A 14,909-nucleotide genomic window follows, 5' to 3' on the forward strand; every position below is an offset into this window, starting at 1 on the left:
AGGGAACAGTTTTCTTGCCTATATCAGGATTTATCTATGTTGTCTCAAAACAGTAATTGTGTCATATTTCTAATGTAACTGCTTGAAATTGGAAACTGGTAACTTTCTAAATTCTACTTAATATGTTATCCCCTGTAGTCTACTCCTCCTAAGTGTATGGATTGTAGGCAGTACCTGGATGACCCTGATCTAAAATTTTTTCAAGGAGATCCTGATGGTGCAGTAAGTACTTTTTTTCCCATTTCAATCCAAAAAGAATATATAAGCACTTTTGTGTAAAGCACTGTGTTAGATATTAGGGCTGTGACGTGAAAAGTCTTTGTCCTGGCAGAAAAGAGCCCTTGCAGTGAAAGAACTTATGTACTACTTGGTGATGAGGGCTGGGAAGGAATACATAAGCAAATAACTAAAATTTTAAAGTTCAAGAAAGATTGAGGAGCTACTAATCTTCTAGAATGGAGTTAGGATCAGAAACCTCTACACTGAACTGAGTCTCGATATAAGAGATGGTATAAGACAAAGATGAAGAAGAACATTTTAGACATGGGGAAAATTTCTGCACATGCACAAAAGTGGGATTGAGTTCAGGGATGATGGAATAGTATAGCTAACAGATATGGAGAGAAGTAGCTGAAAGGTAAGTGGGGATTAGGATGTGGATAGCTTTTAACAGTTAGAGTTTTTATATTACTACAATATTTAAGATTTTATAAAATAAAGGAAAAACTAGACCATTGTAAGTAGTTTGGAATATATGTGGTAAACTAAAATAACCTAACAAAATAGTATATTATCCTCATCTGTCTTTTTTAATAAATTAAAACGGACTTATTCTATGATGTAGTAAGTTTGAACATACTTTGTATTCTTATAGTATTCTGTTTTGTATAATTCTTAAATATCTCTAGTTGGATGAACCAGAGATGTTAACAGATGAAAGATTATCCATTTTTGATGCCAATGAAGATGGCTTTGAAAGTTATGATGATCTCCCACAGCATAGAGTAACATCCTTCAGGTAACATGGGTCTTGGAAAGATATAGTTAGGGATTTGATTGGTGTGTTAATCATTGACAGATTCAGTTAAGGGAAAACATTTGACTCTGGGATGAGAAACGTTTTTTTCCTTCTCCAAGTAACCACAGGAAAAAAAGTCCATCTGACGCCTCAAATTTTTTTTTGCTTAGAGAAGTATAGAAAACCATTTTTTTACTTAGGATTTTATAGTCGTTGGTTATTAAAACTATTCAGTAAGTAAAAGTGAAAACTAAAATATAGTTGAAAGTTATGATTTATGCCTTATTAAAGGATAGAGAAGAAAAGGGGAAGAAAGATAGGAGAAAATTAGAAGAGAGCTTGTCCTCAATAGTTTTCCATGAAATGATACTCCCATACTATGGAGTTTAGGTTAATGTCTCTGGTAACTATAGTTAGGAATGGAAATGGAAATCCTCTTTGGTATTTGTCTAGGAAGTCTAACTAAGGATGTGAGTGAACTAAATCCATTCTCACAAACTGGAAGTTCCTTCCCTTTGGCAATACTAATTCTTCATTTAACAAATATTTGGTTATTAAGCAGACTATGAAGTTAGAAGTACAGTGAATAAGAACAAAAATATGATGCTCTCAGGGACTTTATAATCCAGTGGGGGAGATAATCTATACCTAGATCAGTGATGCTTTGCATTTACCATTGATAACATAGTACAGGGTACTTTTTATACCTTCTCATTGGGTTCTCACAACAAACTTGTGAGATAGAAAGTATCAATATGTATCTCAGTCACAGGTGAAGAAACTGAGGCTTGGGAATTAGGAGCTTCCTCACAGTGATCACAGGGAAAGTAAATCCATAATAAAGTTGAGATTGAATCTTTGACTTTCTGCCATAGCATGGAATTTCTTTGTAAGATGAATGTGATATTTCCCAAAATACAAATTAATAGAAGTTGGAAGGAAGAGGCAATTCTCTCATTTGAAGGAAGGCATTCAAAGAGGCTTCATAGAAATGACATATGAGCAGTGCCTTAGAGGAGGCCAAAATGACCAGGAGATTATATAACTCCCCAAGGGGAAGGAGAACTAGCATGAGCAAAGACATTAACTAATGAAACAGGGCCCTGCCTCTTCTTTTTTTTATCCTTCTCCATACTTCATAATCCTAGAGAACTTTTTGTATACATTTGCTTTTGTGCTTATCTTTGGTTGGGGCACACATGTGCATGTAATGATAGTTATAAGAGATTTGATGATTAATCAAGTGGTTTACTAAGGACTCATTATCCCTTTAAATTAAAGGAGTCGACTTTCAAAGTACTGCAATATCTGGTTTAAATTTGTAGTAGGATAGTTACCAAAAGTCCTTTTTTCCCTCCCTCACTAGTGTATATGATAAGAAAGGCCATCTGTGCCCATTTGATACAGGCCTGATTGAGAAGAATATAGAACTCTACTTCAGTGGGACAGTAAAACCAATCTACGATGACAACCCATGTCTGGATGGTAAGAATACATATTTCTGGGTACCATGTTTGGGAGAGAATATTGTATATCCTTGCTTTTGTTTTAATTTGAATAACCATCTGCCAATATTTAAATAAATATCATACTTGACTCCAAATCATGCAGAGGTATTTAGAGTGTATATTAACTTTTGATTGTTAATAATAACATGTTTGCTGCTGAGTCCTCTTCAGATATGTGTGTATTTGGATACTATAGTTAACTTCTATACTAATGGAAAGCACATTGATTCTGCATAATTTTATATCTTTATCTCAATTGTCATATTTTTATACCACAATAATTTTCCATTATATTCTTCTATTATATATCATTTCTACAGTAATTCCTCAATTTTGTATACATAGGGTTTTCCCTAAGTTTTTCTTTTTTAATATGCTGACATAATTTTTTTTCAAAAAGACTTTCTTTTTTAAAATAACTATTTATTTTTAATTAAGAGTATGATAGCCCAACTCTTAGGGGTCAATGGATTCAAGAATTTGAACAGTTTATTAGGTTATTCGGTCACTGAGAGACAACCACTACTACTACTACTACTACTACTACTACTACTACTACTACTACTACTACTACTACTATTACTACTACTACTACTACTACTACTACTACTACTACTACTACTACTACTACTACTACTACTATTACTACATGTTGTTATGTTGCTTTTTAAAAATTGTACCAATTCATAGTTCCATCAGTAGTGTTCGAGCATGCCCATCTTTCTCCAATTACACCAACATTGAATTTTGTGAATCTTAAATTTTTTTGCCAATTTAAAATGTATAAGATAGTACTAACCCACTCCCAGTTTGAATATTTATTAGTTTGATCAACTCTTTGTTGCTTTTTTGTGACTTGTTTTCGAGATCTACCTGTTCATATCTTTGGATTATTATCTGTTTGGAAGTGCATTTTTAAAAATAGAATCATATCAATTTTTGGATACTTAAAACATTTTTTACTGAAGTATCTAATAAAAATCAGCCTCATTTTCTTTTTTATTCTGATTGTAGTGCTTTTTGCTTTGTAGTTTTTTATTTAATAAAATTCATTTTTTATCTATCATTTTTTATATTTTTATTAAAGAACTTTCTTCTCATAATGAACTAATATTGTTCTCTTTTCTTTTTAGTGTTGTACACTCATTTGGTCAATAGACCTTCCATTTAGATATTTCAGCTGTAGTGGAAAGTCCTTAGAATTTTAAAGTTTTGCTAGCTTATCAAAATATTTACAGTAACAATGAGTGACCAATTTTTGCTCACTGGTTAGCTTCATGAAACTTCCACAGATGTCTTAGAAGTGACATCTTTGACATTAAATGTGAATTAATTACTTATTAGTCAAAGGAACTATGAATTCACTGATATGAGTACTCTTTTCATTGAAAATTATCATAACCTTTAGATGTTAGACTCTCTTTACAAATTGCAGTGGCTTCTGAATTCTCACCTGTTATTCATTGTTTTGGTAATGAATCCACCAAATGTAGGGAGACTGGATATTTGATGGCAGTCTATCACTAGATTTGTCCTAGAAATCATTCCAGCTTGGTAGAATGTGTTTACCTAGTTTAGATTTGAGAGTCCCAGGCCATCAGGTTGCTACAGTGAGGAACTGCAGACTTTAATTATGGTTGTGAAAACTTTTCAGAACATAAGACATTTTGCTTTTGACTTCTATCAGTCAAATCTCAAACATTTTTTGCTCCTTGTTAAAAGAAAAAAAATGGATTAAATTTACATTCTTTTTTCCCCCCTTAGGTGGTGTCAGAGCCAAAAAACTTGGCCCTATAAATGCATGGTGGATCACTGGTTTTGATGGTGGCGAGAAAGCTTTGATTGGCTTCACCACAGGTACCTTCAAAGTGGGAGTTATTTTGAAGCAGTTGGCTACATTTTACTAACAGCTCAAAGTTTTTAACATTGGGTATCTATAAAATAAATACTAAATCCTCCTCCTAATGACTTAGATGCACTTTGATAAGGGGCTTCACATGACCAAAATGGAATTTTTGTTGAGGTTATTCTACTCTTTTAAAATGTTGGCCCCAGAACATGCATCTAGAGTACAGTGATCAGAGTGCTAGAATGAAGAAGACCTGAGTACAAACCCACTCTTAGACATTTCTTAGCTGTATGACCCTAGTTAAGATTTTAGACTCCTCTCTGCCTCAGTTTTTGCAACTGTAAAATGGGGATAATGATAATAGTTATCTCATAGGGCTGTTATGAGGCTCAGATGAGATTTTTGTAAGATGTTTGTTTATTAGCATAGAGCATTGACCCATAACAGGTGCTTAATAAATGATTGTTACTTTCCTTCCCACAGTTGAACTCCAACTCATTTGAAAATTGAGACAAAGGTGAAGGAAAAGCCTAATTTTCATTCTGTTCAAATTGGGATTTCCCTTTGATGAAAAACTAGCTTATTTGTTGACTTGAAGTTTGTCCCAACTATACTCTGATTCTCTAGTATTTGTTTAAAAACTTTATAGTAGTGCTAGGATTCATCCAGGTTCCTTCCATTTTAGTACTAATTCTGAGTTCATTAAATTTTTCTTGGCATTTTTATGTCAGTTTTCTGCAAATAGCCTTCCTTCTTTAGTTGAATCCTCCTTTTCAATAAAGAGCAGTTAGCCAAATAAATTGACATAGGCACTGCATCTGATAATGGATGTGAAATTCTGTACCCACATTCTGCTCCCTCTCAAGAGGATCATAGGATCATAGATTTAGAGCTGGAAGAGCCCATAGTCTTCACCAAGTCTTATTTTAGAGTTGAAGCAATTGAGACAGAGGTTTGGTGAGATTTCAAACTAGGTCTTCTGACTCCAAATCCTGTATTCTTATCATACTATGGTGGTGTGAAGTCATTTAGGAGCAGCTTGGAGGCTGAAGGATCCCAGGGTCTTTTGGAAGCCAGGTGTTATCCCCAAATTTATATATTTATCATTGGTGTTCTTGCACAAATTGCTCTGTTCATTTCAGCTTGGCTTCAATGTTTTTCATTTATGTCCATTTTGTCATTTCATCACTATATATGATCTTATCTTATCTTCTAGCTTTTGCTGATTATATTCTGATGGCTCCTAGTGAGGAATATGCCCCTATATTTGCACTAATGCAGGAGAAGATTTACATGAGTAAAATAGTTGTTGAATTCTTACAGAATAACCCTGATGTCAGCTATGAAGATTTGCTCAATAAGATTGAAGTAAGTATGTTCAATCTTTAACGTGGCCAATGCAAGGTGACAAACTAGTTACATTTGTAAAGTAGAGCTTGGAGCCCTTTAAGAATCTGTTCTCGTTATTCCAAAACAGTAAATGGGAAAACGGTTAATGTGATCCTCGGCTAGTGTTTTTGTGCTTCTGATTATAAGAGTAGTTTCCAGTTTAAAACCTTACACTTTGAATGATAGATTTACTTGTCAACAAGGGAAGATTAACTTTGATCTTTGTCTCCTTCCTTTTAAAAGACCACTGTTCCTCCTGCTGGACTAAACTTTAATCGATTCACAGAAGATTCTCTTCTTCGACATGCCCAGTTTGTGGTGGAACAAGTAGAAAGCTATGATGAGGCTGGAGACAGTGATGAGCAGCCTGTCATCATTACACCTTGCATGAGAGACTTGATTAAATTAGCTGGTGTCACCTTGGGGAAAAGGTAAAGACTGTTAATAATTTTAACTCCTCCCCCTCCCCCTCCCCACATTCCATTCTAATAGCCACACAAGACAGAGCTTCTTTGGTTTTGAAGCATAATTTGTAAAATGCTGATGAAAGTGCTTGTATGTTCATTTCCCTAGTCTTGACCTATTGGAGAAAACCACCCAGTACCTCCTTAGTAGGACTTCCTGGGCAGGGTGTATTTGGAGGTGACCTTTCTGATCTGATGGCTACTTTTCTGAAGTAAAGCTGCTTAAATGGCAACACAGAGGCGATGATGTTGTCTGTCCAGAAAAATAGATTTGTTTTCCATCATCTATAAGACCTTTTGTTTTGTTCTTTGAGTTTCATTGGTACATTGATGCCTTATTTTACCTCTAGATCAGAGCTATCTAACCAATCCGACTTCTGACTTTCAGACGAGCTGCAAGGCGGCAAGCCATCAGACATCCTACCAAAATAGACAAGGATAAAGGACCAACCAAAGCCACTACCACCAAGCTCGTCTACCTGATCTTTGATACTTTCTTCTCAGAACAAATCGAAAAGAATGAAAGAGAAGATGACAAGGAGAATGCTATGAAGCGTCGGCGCTGTGGTGTCTGTGAGGTAGTACACACACTAAGGTTACAAATTGGAGTTAACACAAGAAGAATCTTTGTGACTTGATTTTCTTTGGGGCATTGCATAGACTTCTTATATAAGGATAGTTCTTGATGAACAGGATATTCATCCTGGATATAATGTTCTTTTGGTATGAAATGGTTTTTATTGGACAAGAAATGTCAACTGCCTAAAAGCTAATCTATTTAGAATAGCTTAGCAATCTTTGTGTATTCAAGATATTTGATGACTCAGTAAAAAACATTGTTATAAGAATGATTTTTATTTCTTAATTTTGTAACCTTTTAAATCTTTAATAATGACAGTGTTTTGTGAGTCATTTATCTCCCTCAAAACTCTAGTGTGCCTTCCATCGTGCTAAGTTTAGGGAGTTCTCCGACTACCCTTCTGGCTTTGCCCTCACTTAGAGAGCACAGACTAGTCTAAGCTCTGTCCAAAACTCTTCACATTCATGTGCCAGGAAAGAGTGGTCTGGGCCATTGTTACATCTCCATAGTCCATCTTTTGTGGGAGCATTATGAAAGTTGTATATGGGTCCTTAGGAGACATGTTCCCCTAAAGAGAGTCCTGTTATTCAACACCTAGGAGAACATTGTGCCATCTGACCTTCACTGGCCTTCAAGTTTTTATATTTGTCTGTGAATTTAATATCCAATATGAATTTGTCAGCTCTTGTTATGGCAATTGAATACAGGTACTCTTGGTTCTTCCAGGTTTGCCAACAGCCTGAGTGTGGAAAATGTAAAGCCTGTCAGGATATGGTTAAATTTGGTGGCAGTGGGCGCAGCAAGCAGGCTTGTCTACAGAGAAGGTAAAAACATAGCTTTCCTTTTTAGCCTTGAGAGCACAGATTTACAGAGAAAGATCCCATGTTTGGGTGCCCTCTACAGAAGACTCCTCTCTAGTCTACATTAGGAACTACTTGTAGATCTCTTCCCTTCCAGCCTTGACAAGGATAGTCTTTGAAGGTGCTTGTTCTCTGTCTTAAGAGACAGTCTTCAAGCGATGATGGGTCTGCAATATACTTTATGTTGTAGCTAAACTGTGTGGTGATCTCTCTGCAAAACCTGTGTGTGGCTATCTCTGGGCCTCTTCTTGAAGGCTGCTCAGTGTGGTAGGGCCTGCTACTATGCGCTTGTGTTCATTCTGTAGGCAGGGCCTTTCAGAGCCCAGGTTCCTAATGAGGTGCTTGGACGTAGATTTGACTTGTGTCAAGAGAGCTGTGTTATCATTTGTATTTGTGGGGCATCTAGGTGACACAGTGTATAGAGCACCAGGCCTAGAGTCAAGAGGACCTGGGTTCACCTCTGACCTTAGACACTTACTAGCTGTGTGGTCCTGAGCAAGTCACTTAACTCAGTTGCCTACAGAGGAAGTTAAAAACACAGCTTTCTTTGCCACTTTTCTGTCTTAGAATTAATGCTAAGTCAAAGACAAGAGTTTCAAAAAAATTTGTACTTGTGAAGAGTCTCTTTTTTTGTTATATATCAGTTACAAATTATTTCTAGTTTCAGAAGCTCCTTTTAAAGCCTATGATGAGGATTATTGACATTCTAGGTGCCCAAATCTGGCTGTGAAAGAGGCTGATGAAGATGAAGAAGTTGATGATAATATTCCTGAAATGCCCTCACCTAAAAAAATGCTGCAAGGGAGGAAAAAGAAACAGAACAAGACTAGGATCTCTTGGTTTGGAGCTCCAATCAAGGTAATATTTAGAAGTTTCTTTTGTCTCATTCCAAGGAATATTTCCATTCTAACAAGTACATAGAAGTTTCTGGGGGGTAAAAAGCCACACCAAGTTTTAAATTCTTCCTATAAAGTTAAGGCTGCACAAATGCTTTTCAGGTTTTTGGAGAATAGGAACAGCTGGAATTACCTTCATAAGCTACCAACCACTGCCATTAAAACAGTACTGGCCGATGGCCTATCCATCCTCTTTCTCGGTTTTGTTATCCAGTTCTTCAGCTCTGCTATCTGCCCACTGACAGAAATGCAGATAATCCTTGCACTGTCTACCTCACAGGATTGTTGGGAGGAAAACACTTTGCAGACTTGAAGTGGCCATATACAAATAGGAGTGGAGATTATGTTAGTACCTTTTAAGAATCCATCAGATTTCATAAGTGCTTGTTATCTGCTGACGCTGTACTTTGGCATTGCAGATACAATTACAGTCCCATCTTGCAAGATGTTTACATTGACAAGTACCTATAAAAATACATACAAAACATACAGTAAATAAATACAAATATATACAAAGTAGTTCAATAGAAGATGGGGAGAGGAAGGCCCAAACATTTGAGGCTTCATGTAGAATATGAAGCTGCGTCTTAAATGAAGAGAAATACTAAAACAGGTAAGCAGGGAGTGTGTTCCATGGCATGTAGTTCAGACAATGTAAGGGAAACAGATGAGAAATGGAGTGTTATATGTGAAGAACAGAGAGCAGGCAATTTGGCTTGAATGTATAATATAGGAGAAGTTGAGTAATGCCCTATGGCACTAAAAGATAGGTTGGGTCCAGGTTGCAATGGTTTTTAAATGCTAAATACCTAGGATTTTATATTTTATCTTAGAGGCAATAGGAAGCCATTGGAATTGATTGAATATGGGAATCACATGGTCATATCTATACTTTTAGAAACAAAATTAATTTTCACGATTTTTTCCAATTTTCTCTCCTGTGCTTCCTTTGTTCCCATTGAACAGTTATAACAAAAATAAAGAAAAATAAAATCTTCATAATAAATATACATAGTTAAGCAGAACAAATTCATTCATTACATTTCTTGTCAGGAGGTATGTAGCATATTTATTTTTAAGGGTCTTCTAGAATTGTGGTTTGTCATTACATTGATCAGAATTGTAAAGACTTTAAAAGTTGATTTTTTCTTCATAATATTTTTGTTGTATAAATTGTTATGGTTGTGCTCATCTCACCTTGCATCAGTTCATAAGGTCCTTCTCAGTTTTCTCTGAAACTCCATTTTGTTATTAAGGTACAATAGTATTCCTTTCTATTCATGTGCCATATTTTGTTTAGTCATTCCACAACAGGTAGGCATTCCTTTAGATTTGTTTCTAGTTTTTTGCAAATGCAAAACGGTGCTATTTTTTATTATATGTTATATTTTTTCACATACATATCCTTTTTTTTTTAATTTGATCTCTTAGGTTTAGGCCTGATAGTAGTATCACTCATTCAAAGGGAGGGAGAGTGTGTCTGTGTGTCTGTGTGTGTGTCTATGTTTTATTTTTTCAAATGGAAAGAAAAAGTTTATCATTAGTGCAGATGAAAAGATTGGTTTTATAAAATATCAAATGGGCAGATTATTATTAAGGTAAAATGAAAATTTAGTGAGTATTAGGGCATAGTTCCATATAGGTTTTTAGACTAGCTGGGTCAACTCATAACTCCACCAGTGGTACATTTATCTCTCCAGTATCTCCAGCATTCTCTTCAACATTTTTCATTATCCTCTTTTTTTTCCATCTTTGCTGATATGGTGGGTTTGAGTAAAGAATTTTGAAGTTACTTTAATTTGTATTTCTGTAATTTCTATAAGGCTGTTGCTAGCTTCAATTTCTTCTATAAAAGTTGTTTTTACTGTCTTTTATGCATCAATTATAGAATAGCTTTTACGCTTTTAAATTGAAATTTCCTTGTATATCTTGAGTTTTAATTTTTTTTTTAAAGTCTTACCTTCTGTCTTGGAATCATTAGTGTGTATTTGTTCCAAGGCAGAGAAGAGTGATAAGGTCTAGGTAATGGGGGTTAAGTGACTTGACCAGAGTCACACAGCTTGGAAGTGCCTGAGGCCAGATGTGAACCTAGGACCTCCCATCTTTAGGTCTGGCTCTCAATCCACTGAGCTGCCCCTGAGTATGAAATTTTTATCAGAGAAACTTGCCCCCTACCTGATATCTAGTATTTTTTTTCCCTTCTTATTTTAATGAATTGATTTTGTTAATAAAAAAGGTTTTAACTTCATATGATAGGAATTGTCTGTTTAATCTTTTGTAATTCTATCTATCCTTTGGTAAAAAAAAAATTGTTTTTCAACCCTCATGATACTGTGTATTAGTTCCAAGGGGGAAGAGTGGTAAGGCCTAGGCAATGGTGGTTAAGTGACTTGCCCAGGGTCACACAACTAGGAAGTGTCTGAGGCCATATTTAAACCCAGGGCTTCCCGTCTCTAGGCCTGGCTCTCAATCCCCTGAGCCACCCAACTGCTTCCAAGAATCCTTCCCTTATCCATCAGATGAGGTCATTTCTTCTTAGCTCCTCTATTTTTCTTATGACAGAATCTTCATGGCTAAGGTTTGTATCTATTTTAGAGTTTCTCTTCATATAGAGTGTGAGAAGTTGGTAAATACCTAATTTCTGTCAGTCTCTTTCTAGTTCTTTTGGCATTTTTTGTCAGATAGTCCTTATCTGATAACTCAGGTCTTTGGATTTGTTATACACCAGGCTACCCTGTTTACTTCTTTGTTACATACCCAATCTTTTCCTAATAAATCTCTCAATTTTTTAAACCACTTGTTGTTGTTATTCTGTCGTTTCGGTCATGTCTGACTTCCTGTGGTCACATTTGGGGTTTTCTTGGCAAAGGTGTTGGAGTGGTTTGGTATTACTTTCTCCAGCTCATTTTCCGATGAGGTTATGTGACTTGCCTCTATTCACTTGGTTAATATGTGTCTGAGGTCAGATTTGAGCTCAGGGAGATGTCCTGAGAAGCCAGTACCTTATAAATATTTTTAAAATAAATTGGAAAATGAGCACACTTTTGGAACATTCCTTCAGAACCTCGATGTCTGTAGCTATTCAGTTTGCTTGGCACATAAGCTGACAAATCCTGCTATTTCTAATTTCACATGTCTTCAATCTAAGCAATGTTGTGTCTGGAGTCCAGAAGACCAGATTGCCTGTCACGTGAAGGTCAGGAAGTCTTCCTGATTTCAGACCTGGAGCTCTGTTTCCTGTGTGCTGCCATCTAGCTGCTCCTTTTAAATGAATAGCAGGTTATTTTGATGAATATTGCTTTGTGATATATCGTTTGAGATCTGCGAATGTTAAAGTTTCATTTTTTTCCCCACTTTAAAAAAAAGCACAGCAACTATTTTCCTTGAGATGCTTGCTTGACTTTTTCTTTCTTCAGATGAATTTTTTTATTTTTTCTGTTCTTGTAAAGTGTGTTTTTTTATTTTTGCAGTTTCATTGGCATGGCACTGATACGCATGTTTAGTTAGTTAGTATTGCCTTTTCTTTTATGTTGGTTTAGGCCACGGATGAGCAGTTAATATTTCTTTAGGTTTGCAGATTTACACTTTAAGCAAACTTACTTTGATAGTGGTATGTAGGATGGTTTGGAGTGCTCAGGCAAGGGAGGGATACTTGAGGCTGGGCAATCATTTAGGAGATAGTTGCAGTAATCTAGATAAGCAATAATAAAGACCTGAGCAAAGGTGGTAGTTTTGAGAGTGGAGAGAAAGAAGAATACATGGATTTATTAAGTACTTATCAGGTGGTAGATACTGTACAGATCTCATTTGGTCCTCATAGTAACCTTGAGAGCTAGGTGCTATAATTATGCTCATTTTATAGATTAGGAAACTGAGGTAGAAGGGTTAAGTGTTGCCCAGGATCCATACAGCTAATTATGTGATTGAGGTCAGATTTGGAGTCTGGTCTGCCTTACTTCAGACCCAGTATTGCTTAGATTCATGACATGTGATGTGTTAGAAATAGCAGAATTTGTCAACTTTTGTGCCAAGTAAACTAAATGGCTGCAGAAATTGAGGTTTTGAATGAATGTTCTAAAAGTGTTTTCATTTCCCAAATTATTTTAAAAATATTTCCACATTAAATAATTTTTATTAAAGTTTTATTTTATTTAAGTTTTTCCCTTCTGTGGTTTTTAAGACATTTGTGGGAGAGTTAGGAGCTGGTAGTGTATTCAGACCCTCAGTTCAATGCTTTGTATCCCTTATACTTTCAAGTGTCTGCTTGAGGAAAGTTATTTTGAACACCTTTCTTTTGTATTTGGAGGGAAATGCCCTTTTCTCCTTCACCATATGCTAAGTTATGGAACAAGAATTTTTTACCCCTTAGTCACTAGCTAAAGATGTATTTTTTTAACGTTTTAAAAATGGGCTTATAGTTTCCATTGCTGTTTATCAACCATTGTAGGAATGAGCATTTAAAGACAATTGCAGACTTACAGTTATAATAGAAAGGAATAAAGGAATGGGGACCCTCTAATTGGTAGGGTCAAACTAAACTATCATTATACATAAAACGGGGCCTTATTAACAATGCTTTTGCTTTTACAGAGTGATGGGAAGAAAGATTACTACCAGAAAGTGTGCATTGACTCTGAAATTCTTGAAGTGGGAGACTGTGTTTCTGTCAGTCCTGATGATCCCACCAAACCCTTATATTTAGCAAGGTTTGTGTTGCCTGTCTCTTCTTAGTTTCCCACCTACTCCTTCAGTTTGAATTCTTTCTTGTGACCAAAAGAATGAAACAAAATATTTGACCCAGAACCCTTTAGGACTGAAATATTCTTTCTTAGTAGTTAATCTTTTCTAGAGGAGAAAGCATTAAATAGCCCCTTTTTGGAAATGGGACAATATTCTTTAATTAAATAACTAGGACTTTCTTTTTCATTCTAGAATCACTGCATTATGGGAAGACAGCAGTGGACAGATGTTTCATGCTCACTGGTTCTGTGCTGGGATAGATACTGTCCTTGGGGCAACATCAGATCCTCTGGAGCTCTTCCTGGTAGATGAGTGTGAAGATATGCAGCTCTCTTACATCCATGGCAAAGTGAATGTGATTTATAAAGCTCCCTCAGAAAACTGGTCCATGGAGGTAGGCATGAACCTTGTGTCCTAGCTTTGGCCCTTTAGCCAGCCACTTCACTATGTTGTGTTAAAATGTTTATATTCAATGCATGTAAAACCTGTTTTCTCTTGCTCTCTAAAGGGGGGATTGGACATGGAGATTAAAATGGTTGAAGATGATGGTAGAACCTATTTCTACCAGATGTGGTATGACCAAGACTATGCAAGATTTGAATCTCCTCCAAAGATCCAGTCTACTGAGGAGAACAAATACAAGTGAGTGTTTAGAAATGAAGACATATGTTAGTCTGAAGTCTGTGTTTGCAGTTCAGTTCCATTGTTAATCTGGATACCATTGCCACAGAATCTTAGGAATTGTCTGCTGGAGTAATAGAAAGTTGAAGAAGATGTGGAATAAAGAAAGTTATAAAAGCCCAGAGATCCAGGGCAGTAAAAATTGTCTCCCTTTCCTAAAGTCACCTCCTCAGCCAGGACAGATCCAGCAGAGTTGGAGTCTTGGTTTTGATTCTCTTCTGCTTAAATCACTAGCAGTCACCTGACTTTTTGCTTCCTTTCTTCCAGGTTCTGTATAAGCTGTGCCCGACTTGCTGAAATGAGGCAGAAGGAAATTCCCAAAGTAACAGAACCTCTGGAAGAGCTAGACCACAAAGTGCTGTATGGCTTGGCAATGAAAAATGGAGTACAGTATAGGACAGGAGATGGAGTCTTCTTCTTGCCAGAGGCTTTTGGATTTAAGTTAGTATTCACTCATTCAGTGTATCCGTATTTTTATATCTATGTGAAATTATTGGTAGTTATTTTTAAGAAGTATGATTTAAACAGAAAAAAATGTCTTTTCCCTCAAAAAAATTTAGTGGTCAGAGATAATATTTTTCAAATAGGAGATTTACATTTTCAAAACATTCATCTTTGCTTGGGTAAAGCTTGTTATCTTTTCTAAATATTCTTCTAGACTTCAGTCAATATTTCTGCCTCAACATATCATGTGAAGTATGTTTTGGGGAGACACATAACTGAAAAGTGATTCAGCTTATGAATTCTTTTCTATTTTTAGAATTATATTTTTCTTGCCTTAGGAAGTAAAAAAAAATAATTTTTTATTTTCATGCAAAACACTTCCATATTGGTCATTGATGTAAGAGTGAACTCATATACAACCAAAACTCCAAAATAAAACCATAAGTGCGCTGATATGAAGTACAACTCCATCAGTTCTTT

At 35.8% G+C, this 14,909-nt stretch overlaps 1 protein-coding gene across 1 annotated transcript in view; it reads left to right on the forward strand.

Moving 5' to 3' along the window:
- The window catches only part of DNMT1 (DNA (cytosine-5-)-methyltransferase 1), a gene marked incomplete at both ends in the record, with an annotated part of 53,140 nt that overhangs the window by 21,816 nt on the left and 16,415 nt on the right, over positions 1-14,909 (forward strand). The window contains 13 exon segments of the mRNA NM_001032969.1: positions 139-222; positions 909-1,018; positions 2,385-2,503; positions 4,291-4,383; positions 5,592-5,743; positions 6,008-6,195; positions 6,617-6,806; positions 7,535-7,632; positions 8,379-8,526; positions 13,155-13,270; positions 13,497-13,698; positions 13,813-13,946; positions 14,253-14,426. Coding sequence (NP_001028141.1) covers positions 139-222; positions 909-1,018; positions 2,385-2,503; positions 4,291-4,383; positions 5,592-5,743; positions 6,008-6,195; positions 6,617-6,806; positions 7,535-7,632; positions 8,379-8,526; positions 13,155-13,270; positions 13,497-13,698; positions 13,813-13,946; positions 14,253-14,426 — 1,808 coding nt within the window.

This window comes from Monodelphis domestica, chromosome 3 (genome assembly GCF_027887165.1).
Source record: "Monodelphis domestica isolate mMonDom1 chromosome 3, mMonDom1.pri, whole genome shotgun sequence".
Classification (NCBI taxonomy): Eukaryota; Metazoa; Chordata; class Mammalia; order Didelphimorphia; family Didelphidae; genus Monodelphis; species Monodelphis domestica.